Below are 24,067 nucleotides of genomic sequence, written 5' to 3'. Positions count from 1 at the left end.
TTTCACAAATATTCATTAGTGATAAGCCATAATTAATTAAATTTATCAGAAGTACATAAGTACCTTTATTGGAAGTTTAATGTTTACTCTTGCATTTACTTTTTTAATATAAATGTTTCCCATCAAACATGGCTGTCATAAAGAAATTACCGTCTTAGGATCTTATTGCAAAAGTTATTATATAAGTAATTATTAATTATACTTAAACAATAAAGATAATTTTGTTTGGAAGTACAATTCTCTTTAAAAAACCAAAAATAAAAAGTTAAGTGTGATTTTAAGTGTTTTCTAATTTCCATATTTGAGAATACAGTAGACCTAGATTATCTAAACCTAAAATACAAATCTTCTACTAACCAAACATCAATATACATTAATCAATGTCTCTGAAAGTATTGATTGGTATAAAAATTTTATCATTTTTGTCAAAACTTAATATTAACATATTACATACTATACACATATTAAATAAAAAATTACATAAACTATATTTTAATATTCCTAATATCTAAATAAGGTGAGATACTATTTGTTTTTGGAAAATAAAAGTTTTACTGTAGTTTGTTGAGATGGTTTTAGATTGGTTTTCTAATAATTCACTATTATTATTGGAATATATCATTATAAATTCTGTAATTAATAATAAATTAAATGTACTCTTGCCATCGTTCAGTTTTTGCAAATTTTCTCTTAGTTTCCATCAACCAATGGTTTCATTAAAAAAAAAAAAAAAAAATGATTTATAATGTTTACGATTAAATTATAAGATTTATGACTAATACTTTATATTTTATATGAGCTGAGTGGAAATATCTCTGTCTAATGTCTGATCCTATATGGAAATTATTTAAGTATGTTAATGGTACAATACACCTGTTATATGATAATAGAAGCAAAAGTAAACAAGTTATATAAAAAAAATTTCTATATTAATTATATACAGTTTATATATCACGAATGTTAATTAAAATGACCATGTACAACATCAATTTTACGATTACAATTGCAAATTAAAAAAAAAATTGATTAAAATTACAATATACAACAAAATTATATACAAGAGTCTAAAATTGTACAACATTCATTTTGGTGCAATTTACATCTTATATACATTCATTATTATGTTAATTTATCAAGTTCAATCGATACAAATACACATTATGATTTAATGATTAATTGCACCTCAATATTTTTATTATTAAATTTATACAGAGTATTTTCTATGAAGGAAAAAAATAAGCGTAACAGTCACAACTTCACTTGAATCAATATCTAAAGTGAATTATCTTTTTTATGAAAAAAAAACATAAAAAAAGACCATCAGAATTTAAAATTAACATTTTCTCTTAAAAACTATTTTAAATTATCTTTTGTTATTAGGTACTTTTAACATCAGCTATTATTTAAGTCGATAATGGTAACAGCCTATATCTAATTTTATTACAGATTTTTATAATACATAATAAGTATGTATAAATATACAAAAAAAAAATTACGTAGGACATTTATGAAATTGTACGTAGAAATTTAACAACATTTATTAAATAATCAATGTGATCCACAAAGAAAATAAAAATTTTAATTAATACCATAAAAAGTTAAATATTGTTATTCTTTGACATACAATTGAAAACAATAATTTTCTTTTTGAAACAATTTTTATAAAGGTTAAAAAATGCTCAAAATTAGTCTGTAAATGGTAAAAAAGAAAAAAAACAATAAGTAATGTGTACTAAAACCCAAATAAAATAATTTATCTAAAATCATATTTGTTTAAGTTGTGCGTGGTGTATGTGAATTAGGTGACGAAGGTATGGTCAGTACAGTAGGTTGCTGTTGTTGAGGAGCCATAGATACAGCAACTATAGAACCAGTTTGGCCTGATGAGCTTTGTACACGTAACTGACCTTGACGTACAGACATTTGCTGACCTTGTTGAAATACAACCTGCAAAAAAATCTTTTTTTAAAATTTATAAATGCAAAAAATACTTAAAAAAATATTATAAACTTTTTTTTACATAATTTTAATTTATAATATAAAATTTTAACAAAACAAATTAAATTATTTACTGTTTTGAAAGACCCATAGAGTATTTAATCCTATTTTATAATGCAATGTAAAATATATATAAATCTAGATATAAATATGAAATTTATATTTTGAGTTGTCATAAAAAAATGTAATATTAAGTTGAAAAATTAAAATGATAAAAAATGCATTTTCATAAACATTTATATAATTTTTTATAATCATTATTTATGTTTCAAACAATAAACACTGAATTTTCAAACCTGAGATAGTATGTTAGAAGAATGGCCAGGATTTCCAGTAGTTTTAAATACATTAGTCAAAGAACATGGTTGTAATGTTGAACGAGCTGTTTCAATTCCAACACCTGATGTTCTTAATGTTTGAACTGGATTAACCACCTAAAAATAAGAATACTTAGAAGTCAGAAAATAATAAAATTTATTAAAAGGAAAAATAAATTAGTTTTCCAGCAGCAAATTTATTGTAATCAGCTTAACTCATTTTTAGATGTAAACCAACATTTTGTGAATATTTCTAAATGCTGTTTATTTATAATTTGTTGTAATATAAGCAATTTAGAATATTCGTAAATAATTAAGAAGTTCAATAATTGTTAAATAATACGTTTATAATAGGTAATTTTGGTTCAAAAATTAAGATAAAAATATGAAATTAGAAAATCTTATCAGAAAAATTTCTGTAGTATTAAAAAATAGTTAATATTTAAAAAATAAATTGTATTAAAATTTATTAAGCATTTTTTAAATAACAATGACATAAACAAGCACCCATTGATAAAGCAAGCACCAGTAACATAATATATCATAATTGTGTTAATGTTGCAATATTAACATTTTAATCTATAACAGTAATTATAATACCTGAATTGCTTGTTTTAATGAAGTTTGGGTTGTAACTACTGGTAGTACTCTAGTTAGTCCAATACCCGAAGACTGTCCATGACTTTTTGCAATAACATGGGATATGACTTGACCTGCATTTGAATTTGATTGCATTGCAGTTATATTAGCACCAGACACCTATAAATAAGTATAAAATTGTAAATTATGCAATAAATAAAAATCAATTTTATAACAGCAATGCATGAAATCAAATATAGTATCAACAAATAATAATGAATATGGTTGTAAAAATGCATAAAAAATATCAATTTTTTGATGAAAAATTAAATTAAGCTTTAATAGTAAAAAATTATTGTTTTAATTAGCTAAACAAACTCCCGCTCTTTAAATGTATTAAGAGGATGTTATACCTGCATATGTTGTCTCTGTCTTAGAAACCTATCAGTAATTTAAGACCAATTAAACTAGTGTTAAACTGAACAACTCTTGTGTTATTAGTCTTAGTCCTTTAACATTCATCTATCTTCTTTTGAAGATTGAGATTAATAATATTTCTATGTTTAAGCAAGAGATGAATAGGTAATATATTTCAATATAAAAACAACAATTATAATTCATTTAAAAATTAAAGTATTGCGAAAAAAACAAACCTACAAACACATATAATATTCTCACCTTAAAGTTTAATAAAAGATGTGATTTCACTCTAACACAACATTGGTTCTGATGAACACACAAAGAAAGAAACCCGATATAATATTTAGCCAAAATACTGTGAGTACATAACTCTTTATACACTGGGTGTTTTGAGCATTAAGTAAATTGTGTTTCATATATGAATTGAGTCCCAAATTATATTTTACTAATACAAAAATTAAGTCTCAGTTGTACTTATTTATTATGTAAATTAAGTCCTAATTGTATTTTTATAGCATGTGAATTGATTCCCAGTATTATTAAACTACTATGAGAATTGAGTCCCAATTTTATTTAACAATGCATTGGCGGCGCGTGAACAATTTTATAGGGTAGACAAGTAATGAAATGCTGTTACATATATATATGTGTGTATTTTTGTTAAAAGTAGATCATCATTAAAAAAAATATATAAAAAAATAAATTGCATAAAATTACTATATTTGAATATAATTTAACTCAAGTCATTGATTTTGTTTTGTAGCAAACGCATCTATCATCTGTTTATAAATGTTAGATTTTTTGATAATTTATCTACCAATTTTTTTCAATAGCATAAGTAGACAAAGATGAAAGCCTATCATTTATCATTGAATTTAAAAATAATAAACATTACACATGTGAATAAGGTCCTAAACCATAGTTGGAATGCAATTAAATTATTAAAATGTGATGTTGAGACATGTCTCTTCCATACATATAATTTTAGTAATATATACATCACTTATTCACTATGTCATACGACCGTCATCAATAGTGAAAAATAATTGAATATATCACAACCGATTCAATGGAACAGCAATTACGATATAGATAAGATATAAATAAAATTGTACATAATATTATATTAGTCACACTTGTTACCCATACAGACAAATCAATGTAAACAACATTTTATTTATAAAATTATGAAGAAATAAAATGCTTATGCAGTACCAGCTGTATTTTAATAGTATGTGAATTGATTCCCAGTAATATTTAACTAATACGTTAATTGAGTCCCATTTGTATATACTTCTATGTGAATTGAGATTCAGTTGTATTAAACTGTCACACGTAAACTAAGTTCCAGTTGCATTTTACAACTAAATTGAATTGCATACCTACCCAAAATCTGGCTGATTTACATTAAAACATTAGCTCAACATTTCAAAGGAATTGGTTGCATAGTCTTTTAAAAGTGTGATTTATTATTAATGTGCATACCTAATATAAATCATTAACTAAATATATAATTATTTAAACAGTTTTTAAAAAGTTTTCTCTTTAGCTGACTAATTGGGTTATTTTCAAAAAACAACAGTGGAAATTTATTAATAGGACATTAAAGAACCCCATAGCTTTGAGGTATATAAAATAACTTCACATTCTAAACTTCAAATTGAAGTTTCTATTTTCAAGGCATTTATTAAGGTTCAAAAAGTGGGATATTGAGTAATTGAAAGTAACTAGTAGATTGTAAATCATTAAGTAAAATATAGTGTAAGAAATTGTTTTTGGAAACAAAATGATGAAAAGTTACTATTTAATTTTAAACCAAATTTGACCAGATAGTATTTATAATTTATCCACTGTAAATATAACTTAATAAATTGTAAAAATATTAGGTGCTGTAAGTGCAAAGAAAAAAATAACTGACTGAATTCAATTAATTTAATAATATTCCTTAAAAGAGATAGTTATCAATAAATATATTTAGTTTTTCTTCACTTTTAAAGATTAAGATAGATTCGTGTTTTTTAATATTCTTAGATTATCCAATAATAAAAATTTATGCTTTCTACTTGAAAAAATTAAATCAAATAATCCAAAAATCATAGAGATAATTTTTTGAAATGTTATTAAAATGAAAAATAACACTGCCCAACTATGTTTTGTAATTTATCATTCATTTCTTCAAATTAAAATAAGAAAAACAGGATCCAAGATGTACCAGATAATATTGTTACCTTTCAATTTTAAAATAGGTTGATTTACACTGATATTGAAAGTAACAGTTAAATGGGTTACTGTGATCATACAATTTGGTGAGTTATGTTTTCATCTTAAAAATAGAGATAAAACACTTAAGTGTGACATCATTCAAGTTATAATTATAGCCAAACTTTATTAGTGCAATAAGTCATTATATGAAAAAAATGAATGCAGTGTATGCAGTTGTACACAAAATATACAGTTCAAATATTAAAATATTTGTTCTTTTAAATTAACTTGGAAATTGCATGATAAAAGATACTTACACTAACGTTTTGGATATTTTGTTGTTTCATCATAGTCTGTAATTGTTGCATGGTCATTGTACTTGGTACACCCTTTGATTGAACAATTAATTGCGTTGGAACTCCAGTCTTACCAGCAACCTATTATAAATATTGAAATAAGTTTATAAAAACTATTTATTTTTATTTTATTAAGTATTTACCACAACTTGACTCAATTGAGTAACTTTTTGAGCAGGAATTTTTCTTTGAGTTAACATAGGTTGTTGAAGAGTAAGATGCCTAAATTGTTGTTGAGGATTTATGTTTTTTGTTGCAGTTGCAACACTTATAGCATTTTTGGCACCAGCTGAAAGCATCAGACTTTGTACAGATGTTTTAACTATTGATGGGCCTGCAGTTGCAATAGGCGATTGAACAGTAACAGTTTGTGCTTGTTTTTGTTGTAATAATTGATGTCTTTTGATAAAATTGGTAACATCGGTATCAGTTATATTTCTAGTATTTAATGTGGTTTTGGGTCGAACATTAATAGTATTTGGTGTTTGAGATGTTTGGACGGGTATGATATTGGCAGTAGATGTTTTTGTTGCACGAGCACTAACCATCTTGACTTGTTGTTGTCTTGCTATGTTTTGTTGTTGACGATACATTTGAATCTGAGATTGAGTAAGAGTTTTGTTCATAGTAGTGACTACTGAAAATAAATAAAAAATTGTGTGTTATTAACAAATAAGTGAAGTTTAACAGTTATTCAAAGTTCTTCTCCTCTTTGTATTTACTGACAAATCTAATAATACCTTTTCCAGCAGTAGAAGATGCTTGAGTTACAATGGAAGCTTGAGTGAAATTGAGTGCTCGCTGAACTGCAGCTGAATAATGTACAGACATTGGAATCGGAACCACTTTAGGACTGGTCTGAGGTATATTTTGTATATTTGTTTCCTAAAAATATAACAAAAAAATAATGAAAGAAAAAACAAAATATCAATATTGTCACGTAAAAATATAATTACTTGAACAACGGAAGGTGATGTAGAACTCATAATAATTCGATGCTGAGTTGAAGGCGAGGGTCTAACCGGTGCTGGACTAACAGTTTGAGCTGGAGGTAAAGAATTAGGTAGCTGAATAGATTTTACATTTTGAGGTTGTGGCTGTACTCTAACTGTTGTTGATTCAGTATGCTGTTGTTGTTGTTTTTCTCTAATCATACGATCGGTACGACGACTTATTACTTGCATTGGACCCAAAGGTACATTATAGTCTACATCATAATTTTCCTTTAATATTGCTATATGACTAGCATTTGGAATTAAAGGAGTATTTGCAGATTGACTGGGTACATATTGACTATTAGTTCGACATAAAGGTTGTCTTTTAGCAGCAACAGATAATAAGCCATTAAAACGGGATATAAGTAGTTGAGTATGTGTACGGTTTCCATCTGTTGTATATATCTGTGATGTACGTAATCCTCGATTGATTTTCTAAAATAATATAACAATAATTTATAAATTATTCAACTACCATTTTAACAAAATAAACAATAAAAAAATCTATACAATAATTAATAACATGTATTACTTTTTTCTGTTTTTTGAGTAATTGTTCCTGTAACATACGACCTTCTTCTCGAGCTACTATCACTGACTCATACCTAATAATTATAATAAGAATAATATAAACATAAATATAAATGAATATTGAATTTTATCACATTAATATTGAAATAATATATTGGAATAAATTTAAACAAATTATCCATTTAAAAATACAAAAATTAATTACCTATTTTTACATTGTTTAGGAGATCTATAGACTCGAGACATCATATTAACTAATTCAGATACAAGGTCCCAATTCGGTGTATGGGCTGGGCATAAAATTACTAAATTCAATGTCATTTCTTGCACTCTTTGTACAGCCTAAATAACAAACACAATACATAACGATAATAGAAATTACAAATTAATCAGAAATAATATTAAAAAACTACAATGACTTACTTGGAGAAGAGCATAATCTTCATGAATTAACCAGTCTGGAACATGAGGTGGTTCTGGTACAGGTCGAGCTGGTAAAGGTGGTTTTAAACTGGCTAAAGTCATGGTCATGGGCCTATTTATACCACGATATCGCTGAATACGTATATCATTACGCATCTTAAGCAATGCACCAGAAGCACGATCAAACATTGATCGTGGTAAGTGTGGAAAAATATTTTCATTAGGTCGCCATTCACCAGCATTATTATCACGTGTTCCATAAACTGATTTAGTACTTGAGGACAATGACACAGGTAAACTTGAACGATCTATAAAAATATAAAAATATAATTAGTGTAAAAAAAAAGTTAAATGATAAAGAAACATAATATAATCAGTTAATAGGGTATGGTTGGTTATAAAATATTAAGGGTTTTAATAATTAAATTGTAAGTTAATTCAAATAGTAATATAATAGTAACTCCAGTAGTTACAAAGTATAGAAAATGATTACATACTGTTTATAAATGTGACATCAGTTCTTGGTCGTTTCCGAGCAGATGGCATGGGAGGTAGTTGAGCTTCTGTCATTGGTATATAAGAATATTGACTGAAGTATAATGGGTCATGATAGATTTCATTTTCTCCTGACCATGGTCCAAGGATTAAATTCTTAAAATGGATTAAAATGAGTACTTTTTTTTCTCATGTAAATATAATTAAGTCAACTAACCTTTGGTACATCAGATTTTTTTGAGCCAAGATTAGGATAAACAATCTATAAAATAAAAAATAATACTCGAGAATTAATTTAAGATCAGATAAACATTGTTTAAATAGTATAGTATTTAATTACATCACTTTAAAATTTATCTATGTATAATATGTAAAAGACCACATTTGAATATGAAAACTAATAAGACTATAAATATTAATTTAATATTTTAATGTAATTAATATATAACTAATATACTTGTATACAAAAAAATTGTTGATCCTACGTCATTTGAACATATGTTCAAATATTTCAATGTTCATTAATCTTTAAGTATAGTTTAGATAGTAATGACTTATAAATAAAATAAGTTGGTTAATATTTTTTGAGGTTTAAAATTAATCATAATGATTATTAATATTATTGATCATTGAATAGTGTTTTGTTTTAAGATTTACTTAATTATTATTTATATTTTTTTTCTGTTAATTTACAAAGTATATCATATTTAATTTCTTTATGTAACAAAAGAATAAATCTAAATATTAGGAATGGAATCTTAAAGAATTTAAGTGATCTATGCATTTATTGTTATAACATTTTGAAATAATAATTTATTTTCAAGTCGTTGATAGTTGATGAATAAATATTTATATGTTATTTAATAAGCCAATAGGAAACTAAAATTAGTTAATAGACGAAATAAAAATTATAAAAAAATTTAAAAGGATATCACACATACGTCTTAGTTTTGTATACATATAACATAGCAAATTTTGGTTAAGTAGAACCAACATATGTGTTTAGTTCAAATATTAGAATGAAATGACCAATTATCAAATATAAAAGAGAGAACATTATCTATGTTCTTGTTGGTCTTATATGATACTTTAATTTAAAGATCAGTTATGAGTATGTAAAATTTTAATATTTGAACATGCTGTTTGTAAGATTAAAATCACAAGTGAGAAGTATGCACATCAATTAAGGTTTCATAAAGTAACTGGAATCAAAAATGTTATATATTACAAAATCTATACTGAAGAAGTTGGTTATATGATAAACCATATACATAAAATAGTTAATAGCTAATAAAATGTAATATTTCAAATATACTAATTAGTAATTACTAATGAAAACCATTGCTAAAACGGATTAACATATCATTAAGATGATATAAAAAAAATGAACTATAACTAAAATATAATTGATATAATTGTGTTTTAAGTTATTTATATTCCAAAAAAGTGTTTAAAAAAAAAGTTTATTATCAATAATCTTAGATAAAATTCTATTTTCTATTTAATGTTATACTTAGAAAATTATATTTTGTTCAATTAAGATTTAATATAGCACATTTTAGATTTTTGGAGCATAGTTACATTCATATTCAAATAGTTTTCGTTGAATAATATATGAGGAAGGCCTAATCAAAAGTGTATCAACCAATTTATAAGTAATAAACTGTAAAATATAAATATAAAATATGATGCTAGAGTTTGCGGGGCCCTGGGCAAAAAAAATCACTACCTATACGTCAGTCTTGAATTGCAATCCACGGAGTCTAAATCAAAATTTTAAAGCGTGGGGCCCAGAGCAACTACCCTTATTGATTTCCTCTCACGCCATCAATGAGCGTAAAGTAAAATATAAGAAGAAATATGATAAAAGAAAACCATATATTTGATTCAATTAACCAGATGTCTTATAACTTAAAAATATCCAAAATAATTTCAAAATATCTTAAAAACAGGAAATATAGATATATTTAAAAAATCAAAATTTATATTCTCAAAAATAACAGATGTAATGTAGTATATATTCTTTTTAATTTAAGAACCTAATGAATACCATATACTTCAGCTAAATTCTGATTATACTTTTTATATATTTTTTATGTACTAGTATTTCAATAATGATTTTGAAGAATGTAAAAATTCTTTAAACAAAAATTTTAATTTATGTACCAATTAAGGACTGATCCTACAAGAAAAATATCTATCAAGCAATCATGGATTTCAATAGGCATAAAAACCATATTTTAAGTATACAAATATTTTATAAAAAAAAAAAAAATAGTAATAACTATCTTAGACTTTACACTAACAATAAAATTTAACTAAATATTATAGTGTTATAGAATAGGATTTTCTCAGAAATATACAAACCAAAAAATTAAAATGTCTACTAAGATAATATGAGAAAAATTTAAGCAAATTATTGTAATATTGTAAGATTTCTTCAAATTTTATTATTTTAAAATATAAATAATATATAATTATTTTAAAAAATAAACGAGTTATACAAACATTCATAACTGTGCTTGTAAAAAAAGATTTTCTGTATTCAAAAAAATCATTTGTTTAGAAAAATGTATAATATGCATATAAAACCAATGAAATATGCATTTTCAATTTTCTAATTTTCTAATGTACAGTTCATATTTCAAACATAATTTGCTATAAATTGAGAGCATATAGAACATTATGCAATTTCTACAACCTCAAAACCCTAATAAATATTATTTTTAATAGGGAAATTAAAGATTTATTTACTTCGGATAAAGTAACACTAATATACTAATAAGCATGTTGTGTACTTTTCATTCATCTACATCAAAACTTATAGACTGAAATACTTTATTTAAATCATAATAAATATTTTAAACCTAATTGAAATATGAATAATTAATTATATTTCATTGTTTTTCATTATGTTATTTTAACTATAACTCAGATGGAGTAACCTATATTAAATTATATACATTTGTTACTGTATTTTTTGAGCAGAACAAGTTTACAATATATTCTAATTTTAATGTTGCAAACAAGGGCCATTATTTTATAGATAAGAATTTAATTAAATTGCTTGGAATACATATGGCTGTTCTAATTGCAGAAGTTTGATCACAACTTACATCTAAATTAATGTACAAAATCTCACTTTAATAGTATTTTTAAGAGTGAAAAGAAAATAATTATAAGCAAAAATTTGTTTCTTAAAATAACCTCTGTTGTGGTACCAGTATTGTTTGATTAATATTCCATGCATTCAAGTCAATCAAAAGATAAAATCAAATCATAAAGCAGACAACAATAAATATAAACATTTAATATTTTAAGAGATTAATTGGAAGTCAGTGCAATATTTTTTTCCAAATTCATAAAAAAACATAATTAAATAGCTTTCACCTAACATGATTTTATTTATGACTTGAATTATCAAAGTAAGAATGCTTGTTACAAAAATTACAGGACAGTTTTGTGGGTTTAACATATTGGTCTTATATTTTATTATTGACTTACTATTCAACTTTCAAAACAAAAGAGAAAATTATATTTAAACTTGTTTTGAAATAATATCTAGACAGATCTATGTCATACTCTCAAAAATTATATTCACTATAAATTTTGTTATGTGTAATTTTACAATAAAATTACTCGATAACATTAAAAATATTTTTTGTAAATGCATTTTGTCTATGTTACGCGTAAGCCAGAGTGACAAATCTAACCGAGCAATAAAAAATTTAACACTAAAGAATTAATTAAAATTCTAAGACATATAACTTGAGGTTTTGATGATTAACAATAGTCCTAGTATGAAGATCCTTATGTTTTAAAGTGATTCACTATTTTGTTTTGTAATTGATTATCAAACGAATAATTGTAAAAAATATTTACACTACAATTATGGCCTTCTTTTTGTTTAAAAAATACTACTGAAATCCAGCAATTTTAATACAAGTGAGAGAAGCATAAAGTTCAGACTTTGTATGACTGATGATGACTGTCATCGCATCAATAATTAATCTATATTAAGATGTTGAAAGAAGTCAACATCATAAATTGACTAAATGACACAATCCACAACAGATATTTGCGTTTACTTCTAAGCAAATATGTGCTAAGTATTTATAATTTTTATACTTATATTCTACACATTTTATTTATTTGCTGAACAATTTATTACCTTTCATTTAATAATTGTTGTCAGCATCATCATATCATCAGAAGTCGTCTTCTCTTGCTCTCTGTGCGATACGATGTTTTTCTTTATTTGTTTCGGATAGTCTCATTTGCCAGTCCTGTTTGGACTGGCAAGGAGGGGCTTGTGTTTTGGTGACAACCTCTATGCCAGACCAAACAAAAAAACGATCGGCTTAAGATTTCCAACTTTAATAAAAAAATTGTTTTTTATTATATTTTTTTACTTTTTTTTTTTTTAATATTTAAGTCAGTATAAAATTATATTTAAATCTCAAATAAAAAAAAATTTTAAATCAACGCACTGCGAGAGCTAGAGAAGAGTTTGCTTCTAATGAGGGACACCAAAACAGAGCCCAACCTTGTGGAGAAGCTATCAAGAAACATAAAAAGAAAAACAACCATAACACATGAAATGAAATATATTTTTAATTTTATATAAAAATGTACAGTTGTTTACAAAATGAAAACTAACTTGTCTTGAGTGTTAATAACCATAATTTGTAAAGATAAAAAAACTTCTCTTTTGGGAGAGAACAAAACAAGTTAAAACATTAAATCTAAAAATAGTATAGTTTATAATCGCTGATGTCTAAGACCATAACTGCTTGTCTTCCTTGCTTTTGTTTCTAAGTGCCATTTCTCTGTGTTCTTAGTAGTAGAATTTATATTTTTTTTCTTACTACGACCACCTATGTTTTTAGTTCTAATACTATGTCGTTTGTTAACCTGAAATTTATTGATGAAAGTCAAATCCTCAGAATCGTCTTCTCCATCCTCAGAATCCGGAAGTTTACGTTTCTGATTCATTCTTTCTTCTGTGCGTTTAGCTGCTTGTTGTTGTTCTACTTTCCATTCTTGTTTTTGTTGTTCCAATTCTGCTTCAGCAGCAGCTACTTGCTTAGTTGCCCAATCCATCTCAGTATTTTCCATTAATCTTATAGCCCATTTTTCAATGCACGATAACTAAGAAACCAAATAATTTCAAAATAAGTACTATAAATATTTAAAAATACATAAACATGAAAAACAAATGAATCTATAAATATGAGATAAAATAAAAAGCATTTTAAAAATTGTTTTGTATGCACCTGCTTTTCTAATGCTTGAACTTCCATATCTGCTTTACTTAGTTTAATATCATTTTGTTCAACTATAGGAATGGCTTCATCAAATTCCGCCAAATCTGCAACAGCTTCTTCTTTAGCAGTTTTAGCTGCTGCAACATCAGTCTCATCTTCTGCAGCTGCAAGAGCTGTTTCAAATACATTAATAGCATTTCGATCGCCATCACTTGTACTATGAGAATGAGAAAATTCAGATTCCAATATGTGAACACTTCGTTGTTCATCAATGGTGTTGACTTGAAAAAGATCTTGAATTGTAGTCTAAAAATAATAATTATAATAATAAAATAGGAATTCTAAACACCATAAATATTAATAAACAAGAACAAGCTAGGAAACATAAATATAGATTAATGATTTTCAACAATTAAAAAATAAAATTACAAATAATTTATACTTACAGACTTGAAGAAGGAAGCAGTAAAATTACCACCCTCTATGGCTAAATCTCCTAACAATCTCTTTTGGTTAGCTTTTTTAAGAATATTTTCTTCAATAGTTTTTTCACTAATTAACCTAAATCAAATGCAGATTTAAAAAATAATAGTTAAAGAAAAAAAGATAAACCTACCTATAAATATGAACATCTCGAGTTTGACCGATGCGATGACAACGATCTTGGGCCTGAGCATCCATTGTAGGATTCCAATCACTATCATAGAATATTACAGTATCTGCTCCAGTAAGATTGATGCCAACACCACCAGATCGTGTTGACAAAATGAAACAGAAATACCTCTTGTCTGCATTAAACCTCTCCATTAATAACTGTAATCAAAGAGAAAACTTAATAAAAAAATAAAAGACTAATTATTACCAATATATTACCTGTCTAGTTTCAACCTTCGTTGTACCATCTAATCGTAAATATATATAACCATGAAAATTAAGGAATGCTTCTAGGATATCTAACATTTTTGTCATTTGAGTAAATATAAGTACTCGATGATGACCAGTTTTTAATTCACGTAATAAATAATCAAGTGACTGTAATTTACCACAATCATATTGAATTAACCTTTGATCAGGGAATAAAACACTCATAGCAGAAATAATGGGATGCAATGCATTTAGAGTTGGTTTTATATCTTTTTCTAATAATGATGAATCATTTTGAAGAAACCGAAATTCAGTTTTTGGAGTCCTTCCTTGAACAGCAGGCACATAAACAATAAATTGTTCAAAAGAATCTTGTAATTCTTTCATTCTACTATCTAATGTTTTAACTGATTCTGACAAAGCAACAGCAGTCATATAAGACATCCGTTGTATATGAGCAGAATACTGAGCAACAACAGATAGAACATTATTTGAACCTAACCAAAGCCAAGGATTTCTTTCCACTGAATCTGAACAACCAACATGACCAGATAGTGCATCAAATCTTATAAAATCTCTTAAATCTTGACCATAGACCACATTTGTAGCACCATCTATTCTTTTATTATTTATAAAGGATAAATTATTTATTTTCGTTTTCTTCCTCAAAATTCGCTTTTCTTCTAAATCAGGCTGAAAATTAATAAAAAAATTATAATTATCTTATTTGAATGATGAATTTACTAAAAAACAAAAAACTTACATCATGGAAAATGATTTTATTAGTCAGTTCTTTATTAGATTCTATTAAAGGGGTAGGTTTAGATATTAATGGATTTTTTATGAACGTTGAGTTGTTTAACACTTCATCTTTGTTACATACATTAGGTGAAATTTCATTTGAAGAATTAATAGTATAACATTTATACAAATTTGATGCACCTTAAACAATAAATTGAAAAAACAATTAGTATATATAAATATATAATAAATATATAGCGTTGAAATACATATAAAATACAGTTTAATATTATAAAACACAAAAAACATTAATAACTTTGTATAAAATAAAAAACCTTAATTTCAAAAACATTATTTTTTTTAAATGTACTATAGTGCGACCAGCGAAACTAGAAGCTTGACGGTTATGCTCCTGGTGGCTGTTTTTTTATCAGGGGTACAAAAAAAAAAAGATCGCGCAGCTACACAAGCAACTAAAATATTTAGAGCCCCTGTTTTCACGAAAACGGCCACCAGGAGGGTGACTGTCAAGCTTCTAATTTTGCTGGCCGCACTATAGTATGATTTTCATCATGAAAGGAATCTATTATTAGAAGTTAGTATTAATGTAACTATTTAACTTACATTACCTTTTTTAAAATAAATTAAGTTAAATAATTTTATATTAATTAAATAAATAAACAGAATTATATATTTTAATATAAAAATGAATAAAATCTATAAATTTATCATTTATGAATACATAAGTACTGTTAAGTATAATAGTCAATAATAAAATATTGAGGTATAAAACCATAGTTTAAAAGAAAACTATTAATTTAAAATAATAACTGAAATTAAGCTAATCAAATGTATCTGCTAAAAATCTGATATTTCATCATAATTTATAAATATAATATGATGTTACATTATAAAATTAGCATATTAATATAGCATTGGTGCAAAAATTAGAATTCATATGAATAAAAATTGATCTACAATGCATTCATTAAGAGTAAGTTTGAAAGAATTTATCTATAAACAGTCTACTAAGAGAATGTGGTGCTCTGCAATTAACAAGTCAAATATAATATTATGTTTTGGGCAAAATCACTTTCTCTTTGAGAACAGGTTAAAGCTTCATAATTATGCAACTATATGAAATTAAAATTCATTATAAGAAGTTGAATACCTTATTACTAAAATTGAGGTACAAATCTTAAGTATATGTTCATGTTATTTAATAACTCCAAATAATTTTGATTTTTATGATAAAATTATTTTAAAACTAACCTTGAATTGAACCATTACATTTTGGAATAGAAGTTAACAGTTCTTGACTTGACACATGGGAGCTATTTGTTGTCGAATTATTTACTGCATTAGGATCACATTGTTTGTTTTCGTTAATATATTGTTTGATTTGATTTAATTTTGGAGTTAATGATAAAATATCTAAAATATTAAAACAATTAATTTTACAAGTTTAATGAATAAATAAGTTATATAAAAAAACTACATACTTGTATACGCTGGCGCCCTAGATATATTTCTATCAACTGATCTTAGTTTTAAATCTTAAAAACAAATAGATTAAAAATCAGATAACTATATTTAGAAAAAATTAAATTTCATTAATAATGTAAAACCCACCTCTTATTCCTTTTTCTGCTAAAAATTTTACAATTGGTAAATTATGTTTAAGTTTGACATTAACTAATTTATTTTGTGGATTGCATAAGTTAATCTGAAAAACATATTGTAATTTATAAGTTTTATTAATATTTCAAGTTTTAATAATAAATCACATTATGCTAAAATATAGCATAATATATTTGTCCATTCCATAGTTCAAACATCCCTCATACAGAAAAATAACACATATATAATTTAATTCTCAATTAACAAAAATCATAAAGTTAAACATAAGCTATATGTCATACTTTAATAATTTATTTTTCAATACTAAAAATGTATATGGTTTAGGCTTAGTTTAAAGTATAAGTTTTGAAACACTTGTAATTTAAGCATAGGACAAACATGTTTATTATAGGTAATAATATAAATTATCAGTTACCTTTGAGATGATATTAAGGTTTTTAGGGAGCTTCATATTAAAATTCATTTTAATTTTAGGAAGCTTAATGGGTGTATCAGGTAAAGTATCAAATTGTTCATAGACGTAATTTGGTAATTGATAACGTTTTAAACGATGAGCAGCCCATGCACTCATTAATCGTTCTAAGTTTGTAAACAACAAGTTAACAGAACTCAGATCAATTTCCTAAAACATAATAAAAATATTTTTATGATACCATTAATTAAATTCATTTTAAAAAAGAATTACTTACATTATAAGGATTATATTCCATTATATTAAATATGGAACGAGGGACTGAATAAGTAAGAGCTTCCATTTGAAAAGGAGAAATAGTTGGACGAGGTTCAAACAGATTAGGATGATTGCAAACTTTTCTAAGTTGCATAAGAACATTGATAACACTTAACATATTACCACTTGCAAGGGTTTCTTTCGTTCTGAAAAAAAAATGAAAAAATCTATTGAGTAATCGAAAAAAAAATACTATCAAATAATGCAACTTACTTAGCCCTCGACATGAAGTCATCATATAAATAGCGTTGACGTTTAGATAATCTACACATTACAATATGCTCATACTTTTTGGGCAACTGTTTTTCAACTTCACATTTTAATCTTCGAAGAATAAAAGGTCTTAAAACTTTGTGTAATTTTTTTATAATATTATCATTATACTCTGCATTTCCTTCAATCATCCCAGTTACAGGGTTTGAAAACCACTCTTTAAATTCACGATGAGATGCAAATAAATTTGGCATTAAAAAATGCATTAAGGACCATAACTCCATTAAATTATTCTGCAAAGGTGTTCCCGTTAAAAGCAGTCTTCTTTCAGACTGAAAATTTAGTAAGAGCTGCCAACGCTGAGATTTGAAATTTTTTATGTTTTGAGCCTCATCTAGAATTAAATATTTCCATTTCTTTCGGCGAAAACTCTGATGATCAGTTATTACTAATTTATAAGATGTTATACAAATGTGGAATGTATTTGGTTTAGTCCAACCAACTCTCTTGTTTTTACGTTCTTTAACAGAACCATAATAAGTTAAAATTTTAAAACTAGGACACCACTTCTTTATTTCCATTTCCCAATTAAGCATTACCGATGTAGGAACTACAATTAGATGAGGACCCCAATCTTCTATAAAAAAAAAAAATGAAATAATTACTAACATAATATGATAATAAATATATTAAAAGAAAATAATAACATTCCATTTTAGTACCTTTTTCACAAGCTAAATGAGCTAATAAAGCAATGGTTTGGATGGTCTTACCAAGACCCATTTCATCAGCTAATATACCATTTAGATTTTGTTCATACATTGTAACTAACCAGTCAAGTCCTATATGTTGATATTCTCTAAGTGTATTTCTCAATAAAAATGGAACTTTTGTAACCACCTAAAAATAGTTGATAAAATAAATAATATTTAAGGATGATGACAAGTTTGTTAATCTTACACTGGTAGAAGATAATGTATTTCCTTTAGGTTGTATACTTTCAGCTAATGCTGTAACATCATTAATTTCTTTATCGGCATTACAATCACTTGTACCATTGAGCTGTTAAAATTTAAATATATAAATTAGTAAATTACGAATTTGATAACAAAGTTTCAAAATTTACCATTTTATTAGGAGATCGTCGCAATAAATATTTTAAGCTAATATCAGTAGAATTCACTTCTTCTTTTGTACTGTGATCAGACAGACTACTTTCCTCAGCATCATCATCGGACTGATCTTTGTTATTTGGTAATTGAACTTTATACTTAGCTAAAAGCTGTTCAATACTCATTTCATTATCGGCCTAAAATTTACAAATAAAACATACAATTCAATATTAAAGGCAGTATGCATAAATAAATAATTAGCAAACAAAAGTTCAACTAGTATATCTTAATCATAAAACAGTCAGAACATTAAGCCTGCAAAATAGTACAATTACATTAAGAATATCACAGAGAACTAAAATGAGAAATATTTGATATAAAAAGACAAAATTTCAGATAATTCTTTTAGTAATCAAAATTTAACAACAGATCATAGCATAAATGGAATAAGTCAACATACTAATTATCAAAAATAAAAATATTTCAATATTTCCAGAAACATATAAATAGATCTTAAGATATTAATTTTATATATAAAGTAAACATTAAGGTGTCTTAAAATTAGAAACACAGTCCAGAATCTTTTAAATCAGCGTCTATTCTTAACTTATCACCACAAATACACTATTTTCCAAATAACATACAATCATTTTGACAAAATCGCAAGTATTGAGCAAATTAAATTTATTTGGTTTATGAATTATATCAACTAAAAAGTATGGTAGGACAAAATGGTACCTCCAATTCAGCAATTTCCATAGAATGATCTACTCGGCCATCTTCTTTTTCTGCAAGCTGTAAAGTTTCTTCATCATCACTCCAACTGGAATTTGATGCTTCAAAATCCTCATCTTCACTCTTATCACTTTGTGTCTGCTGTTTAATTTTATATAAATTATTAAGCAAGATAATATAAAAAAATAAAGACAAACCTCTTCAACCATTTTATTTTCTCTTTTTTCTAGTACTTTTGGTATTTTGTCATGGACTCCATCATTTGATAATATTGATTCTTGTTTTATATCAATCTCATTTTTGTAAGTAACAGCAGTTGTCATTCTGTCTACAGTAATAACATCATCAGAAGATAAATGGATAGTGATTACTTTACCTAAGAAAAAAAAACTTGGCGTTTAATATGACTGATATAATAATTTGTACACAAGACCATATAATGGTTATATTTTATTGATTAAAATGATCCAATAAAATAAGTTATTTAATAAAGTAATGGAGTTTTACATTCAATAAAAAATAATCATTTTGATCTACCATCAGAAATATCCATTGGTGAATTTTGTGAAGTGTTAATCAAAGAGTTATTAGTAGACTTCATTAAACTTTCAGCAACTAATGTTGACATTTTTTCAGTTTGATCAACAATGAAATTTAAATGTTCATCTAATGCAATTTTTCTTTGTTCCTCCAATTTAGTAGATTGCTTAAATACAAGTAGCTGTACAAAAACACAAATTTAATTATTAATTATAAAATTATCTTAAAGAAATCATAGATATACAAATTTTCAAATTAAATTAAGTTATATGTTTTAATGATATTTAAAATACTTGCTTTTTCAACATTACTCCAAAATGTTTTAATCATTTTGGCAATAAATCCAGTTATTCGCTTTTGATGCATTTCAGATGCTTTCGCTGCTTTTTGAGCTTCAATTTTCTTTTCGTGGAAATGCTTCATAACCATTTTAGCGCACTAAACAGTATTTTATGGTGCAAAATTAATTAAGTTTTGAAATTCAATAATTTAATAAGTAAAATACTTGTTTAGCTGCTTTTTTCTTCCATTTTCGTTCTTGGGCAAAATCAGTGGCAAGCCACTGCATTTCTTCCAAAAGATAGTCATGGTGTGCTTTATTTCTTGGAGGTTCATAAATTTTAGGCAGTCTTTTTTCACTCCACAAACCATCACGCTGTAGTTGATTTATTTTTTGAATGATTTGTGCTTCCTAGATAAAATATTAAATAAAAATGTAAATGAAAAAAAAAACTTTAAACTCAAGTAAGAAATAACTAACCCATTTGACTCTTTCAAACACCTGATCAGGTTGATTATCATGAGACTGCCGAGGTGTATGAGAAGAATTAGGAAGTCCTTCAGCAGGTGAATTAGGAGGTATTAATTTATTGGATTCTAAAAATTGAATTTGCAACATTATTATTTTGACATTTAAATAACAATACTCTATTCCAAATAAGTCTGAAAAAATATTTGACTATAATCCATCTGATTTTGCACAAATATGTCACATTATCTTCTAGAAGCTAGTATTGTTGGTGATGATCCAATTGTATAGTGTCAGAATGTATTTTCTAACACTCAGGTAGGTACGATCTGCATATTTATTTCTTGCTGCTGAAACTATAGTTATGTTCCGTATATACAGCAGCAAGCTCTTTCTGCCAACTGATCAAGAAAAGTGTTGATGAATGTAGCCAATGGCAATAGAAATATATGTGCTATTTTATCCAGACTTACTTCAAATAGAGTATACAACATACATTTATTAAAAGTAGATGAGAAAACTTACTTTTAAGAGTTTACGTATATAGTGAACTTTTTTTTCAATTTGACACTATAAAACTTATATATAAAAGGATTATTTTTTTTGGTATAACTTACTGGTGTCCGAGACTGGAACATGTGTTTCCTGTGGTTCGGACGCTTGTTTGTCCAGCCACAGCTTAAGGTCGGCAAATGGATCACCATTGAATAAAGGATCGTCATCACATTTAATATTTGCCATAGACCATACATGCTGATCGTTGAATACCTGTTCAACTTTTTCAGGTATGAAATCATGAATTTTCGACAACGACTGTACTTCGTCCAATTCTCGTTGGGATTGAGCAAGCTTTGCACGTACAGTTTCCAATTGTTCAAACACCATTTCACAAGTACGTTTAATCTTGGCTGAAGTGCACATTTCCAAAGCTTCAAACTCTTTGGCTGCTACCACAATAAATTATTAATAATAATGATATTGGTAAAATAAGTTGAATTCTTATAAAAAATAAAAACATACATTCTGTTGAGTATTTACGCTTTCTTGTACTCTGATTTTGATTATCCAAAGAATCATCATGGTCAGAGTTGTAGCTGGTGTTTTCAGCATCATTTGTAGAGCCATTTACACCAATTAGATTATCACAATTACTTGGTATAAAATTTACACCAGATGTCACCTAAAAAATAGATAAATATAATATTATAATATTCCAAAACTTTTTGATTTATCATAAACAAATTAATGTATCATTTAAAGAACCTTTTTACTCAATCTTTCAAACACTACAATTAAATTTTGAATTGGTAATACATACTAGATATGGTAAATGAATCTCAAAAAAAAAAAATTATAAAATAATAAATGAATTTGACTGATTACACATTGTATCAAATCTATGTATACAGTAGTTTGATAGAAATGCAAGCAACCAATTAAAATATTATTAACATTATAAGATCAAAAGATAGAATAAAGATGGGTTACAATCTAAATATTAATTTTTATACATTTCTTTTTAAAATATTTACACTTAAAAAAAAATTACTAAAAAAAAAACACATACTTTTAATAAAACACTTAAAATACAAAATCAAAAAAATTATTTACCTGATGGCCATTTCCATCGTATTTATTATGTTTGTGACAATCAATGGTCCCAGCTCCCAGTTGGGAAGCAGTGGCCATAAATGATTTTAGGTTCTGAACAATTATTAATCGCTTTTGGGTTATCCATTTAGTTTATCTGAGACAAATGTAAAACAATAGATTAATTCACAAGACTCGAGTAGATAAAATAAAAATAATTATGAACTGAAGTCAAATTCTCGGAAGACTTTTATAGTATAATAAAAACTTTATAGAATATTTTCTTTATTTATTTATTCAATATTATTTCCATTCTATTAAATTAATTAATAGGCTAATTTGATGGCTATGAGAATAAAAAATTAAATACATATGAAAAAAAAATAGTGTAGGGGCTGTTCACCTAGTACACATGAGAATTAATAATTAAATTGCTATTTTTTTTTATTTTTTTTAATTAGAATTGAAATTTATTTACTAGTTAAAGGCATTTTTCAGATATAACTGAGAAGGTAAGGTAAAAAGAAGACATATTTTTGGTGAGGTGGTTGGGATTATCTAGCGTGAACTATATTTACAATTTTAATACTCCAAACACCTAATCTTATAAATGTATCTAGTTCTAAATTTATATAATAATTTATTAATAATTATTGTAAATTCATGAAAAACATTTTATTTTATAATTATTAAGAAATACCCGTTATAAAATTATATTTTAAAAAAAGCATTAGATTCATTACTTCATAAGAAATAATATTCAATTGTTATAAATTAATAAGAAAAATCAAATATAAAATCATATTTAATCAAAAGTTAAAATTAAGAATAATTTTTTTTTTTTTTAAATAAAAATAACAAGCACATGTTGATTTACCCTCCAATATACGTCTATGAATAGGGGTGAGTTATTAACATCCCTACGTACTTTTAAAATAGAAACACAGTAAGTGATAAAACCAACAACAAAATTAATAAGCAATTAATACTTTTAAATGGAAATTAACAAAATTTAACTTTATCTAGAGATTAGAGGTTATGTTTTGAAAACAGAAATTCAATAATAACACAAATAATAATAATAGGCGGGATAAATTAATATTTGATAAAAATATATCGCCAACACGATTTTTGACAATCCGGTGAAAAAAATAATACGCAAAGTGGAATTCCCACAACGTTATTAAGCAGGAAAGTCATAGACGCCACCAGAAAAACACTAACGCAATGAAATAACATAACGGAAGGAAATGGCGGGTCGGCCATTTTGTGCGCGCCGGATGAGACTGCCGCCGAGATGCTTACCAAGATCGAAGCGATTACCCTCCATCGGTCACAAGCCATCACACGAGTCTGTTCAGACGATTACCGCACATTTTGTATGCACAAAACTAGAACATGACACGGTGCGCACAAAGAATTTCATAATAGCAACACACGGGATCGAAAAAACGTACTGACCGATTCCCCAGACGAAATACACGTAAAGAGATGCGCACGACAATATGGCGTCCGGCGGCGATCGACTGCGAGAATTCGCTGTTTAGTGGGCGCAGCTAGTACAGGCTGA

At 26.1% G+C, this 24,067-nt stretch overlaps 1 protein-coding gene across 5 annotated transcripts; it reads right to left on the bottom strand.

The window, feature by feature from the left end:
- Positions 1–1,654: 1,654 nt before the first annotated feature.
- LOC112594321 (helicase domino) lies at positions 1,655–24,046 on the bottom strand. 5 transcript variants are annotated; one of them, XM_025339042.1, is made up of 37 exons: positions 23,803–24,046; positions 22,519–22,654; positions 21,928–22,087; positions 21,525–21,854; positions 20,920–21,035; positions 20,665–20,850; positions 20,457–20,597; positions 20,157–20,340; positions 19,817–19,995; positions 19,623–19,760; positions 18,899–19,081; positions 18,733–18,834; positions 18,495–18,672; positions 17,773–18,409; positions 17,519–17,705; positions 17,245–17,451; positions 16,821–16,914; positions 16,691–16,744; positions 16,461–16,622; positions 15,211–15,389; positions 14,457–15,140; positions 14,200–14,396; positions 14,030–14,144; positions 13,593–13,889; positions 13,231–13,467; positions 8,534–8,578; positions 8,319–8,472; positions 7,822–8,129; positions 7,604–7,740; positions 7,400–7,472; positions 6,829–7,302; positions 6,613–6,757; positions 6,016–6,509; positions 5,834–5,953; positions 2,916–3,074; positions 2,295–2,432; positions 1,774–1,947 (listed from the first exon to the last, which is right to left on the bottom strand). In XM_025339042.1, the coding sequence occupies exons 2-37, from the start codon at positions 22,594–22,596 to the stop codon at positions 1,774–1,776; spliced, it is 7,446 nt and encodes a 2,481-aa protein (XP_025194827.1). In that variant the 5' UTR covers positions 22,597–22,654; positions 23,803–24,046. The 5 variants fall into 5 exon arrangements, with proteins under 5 accessions (XP_025194828.1, XP_025194831.1, XP_025194827.1 ...); XM_025339045.1 differs by having other exon boundaries at positions 19,623–19,757; XM_025339044.1 differs by having other exon boundaries at positions 21,525–21,851; positions 23,803–24,045.
- Positions 24,047–24,067: the final 21 nt, after the last annotated feature.

Source organism: Melanaphis sacchari, unplaced genomic scaffold, assembly GCF_002803265.2.
Source record: "Melanaphis sacchari strain LSU unplaced genomic scaffold, SCAv2.0 Contig22_pilon_pilon, whole genome shotgun sequence".
In the NCBI taxonomy this organism is placed as follows: domain Eukaryota; kingdom Metazoa; phylum Arthropoda; class Insecta; order Hemiptera; family Aphididae; genus Melanaphis; species Melanaphis sacchari.
This window is presented reverse-complemented; position numbering and strand designations above follow the sequence as displayed.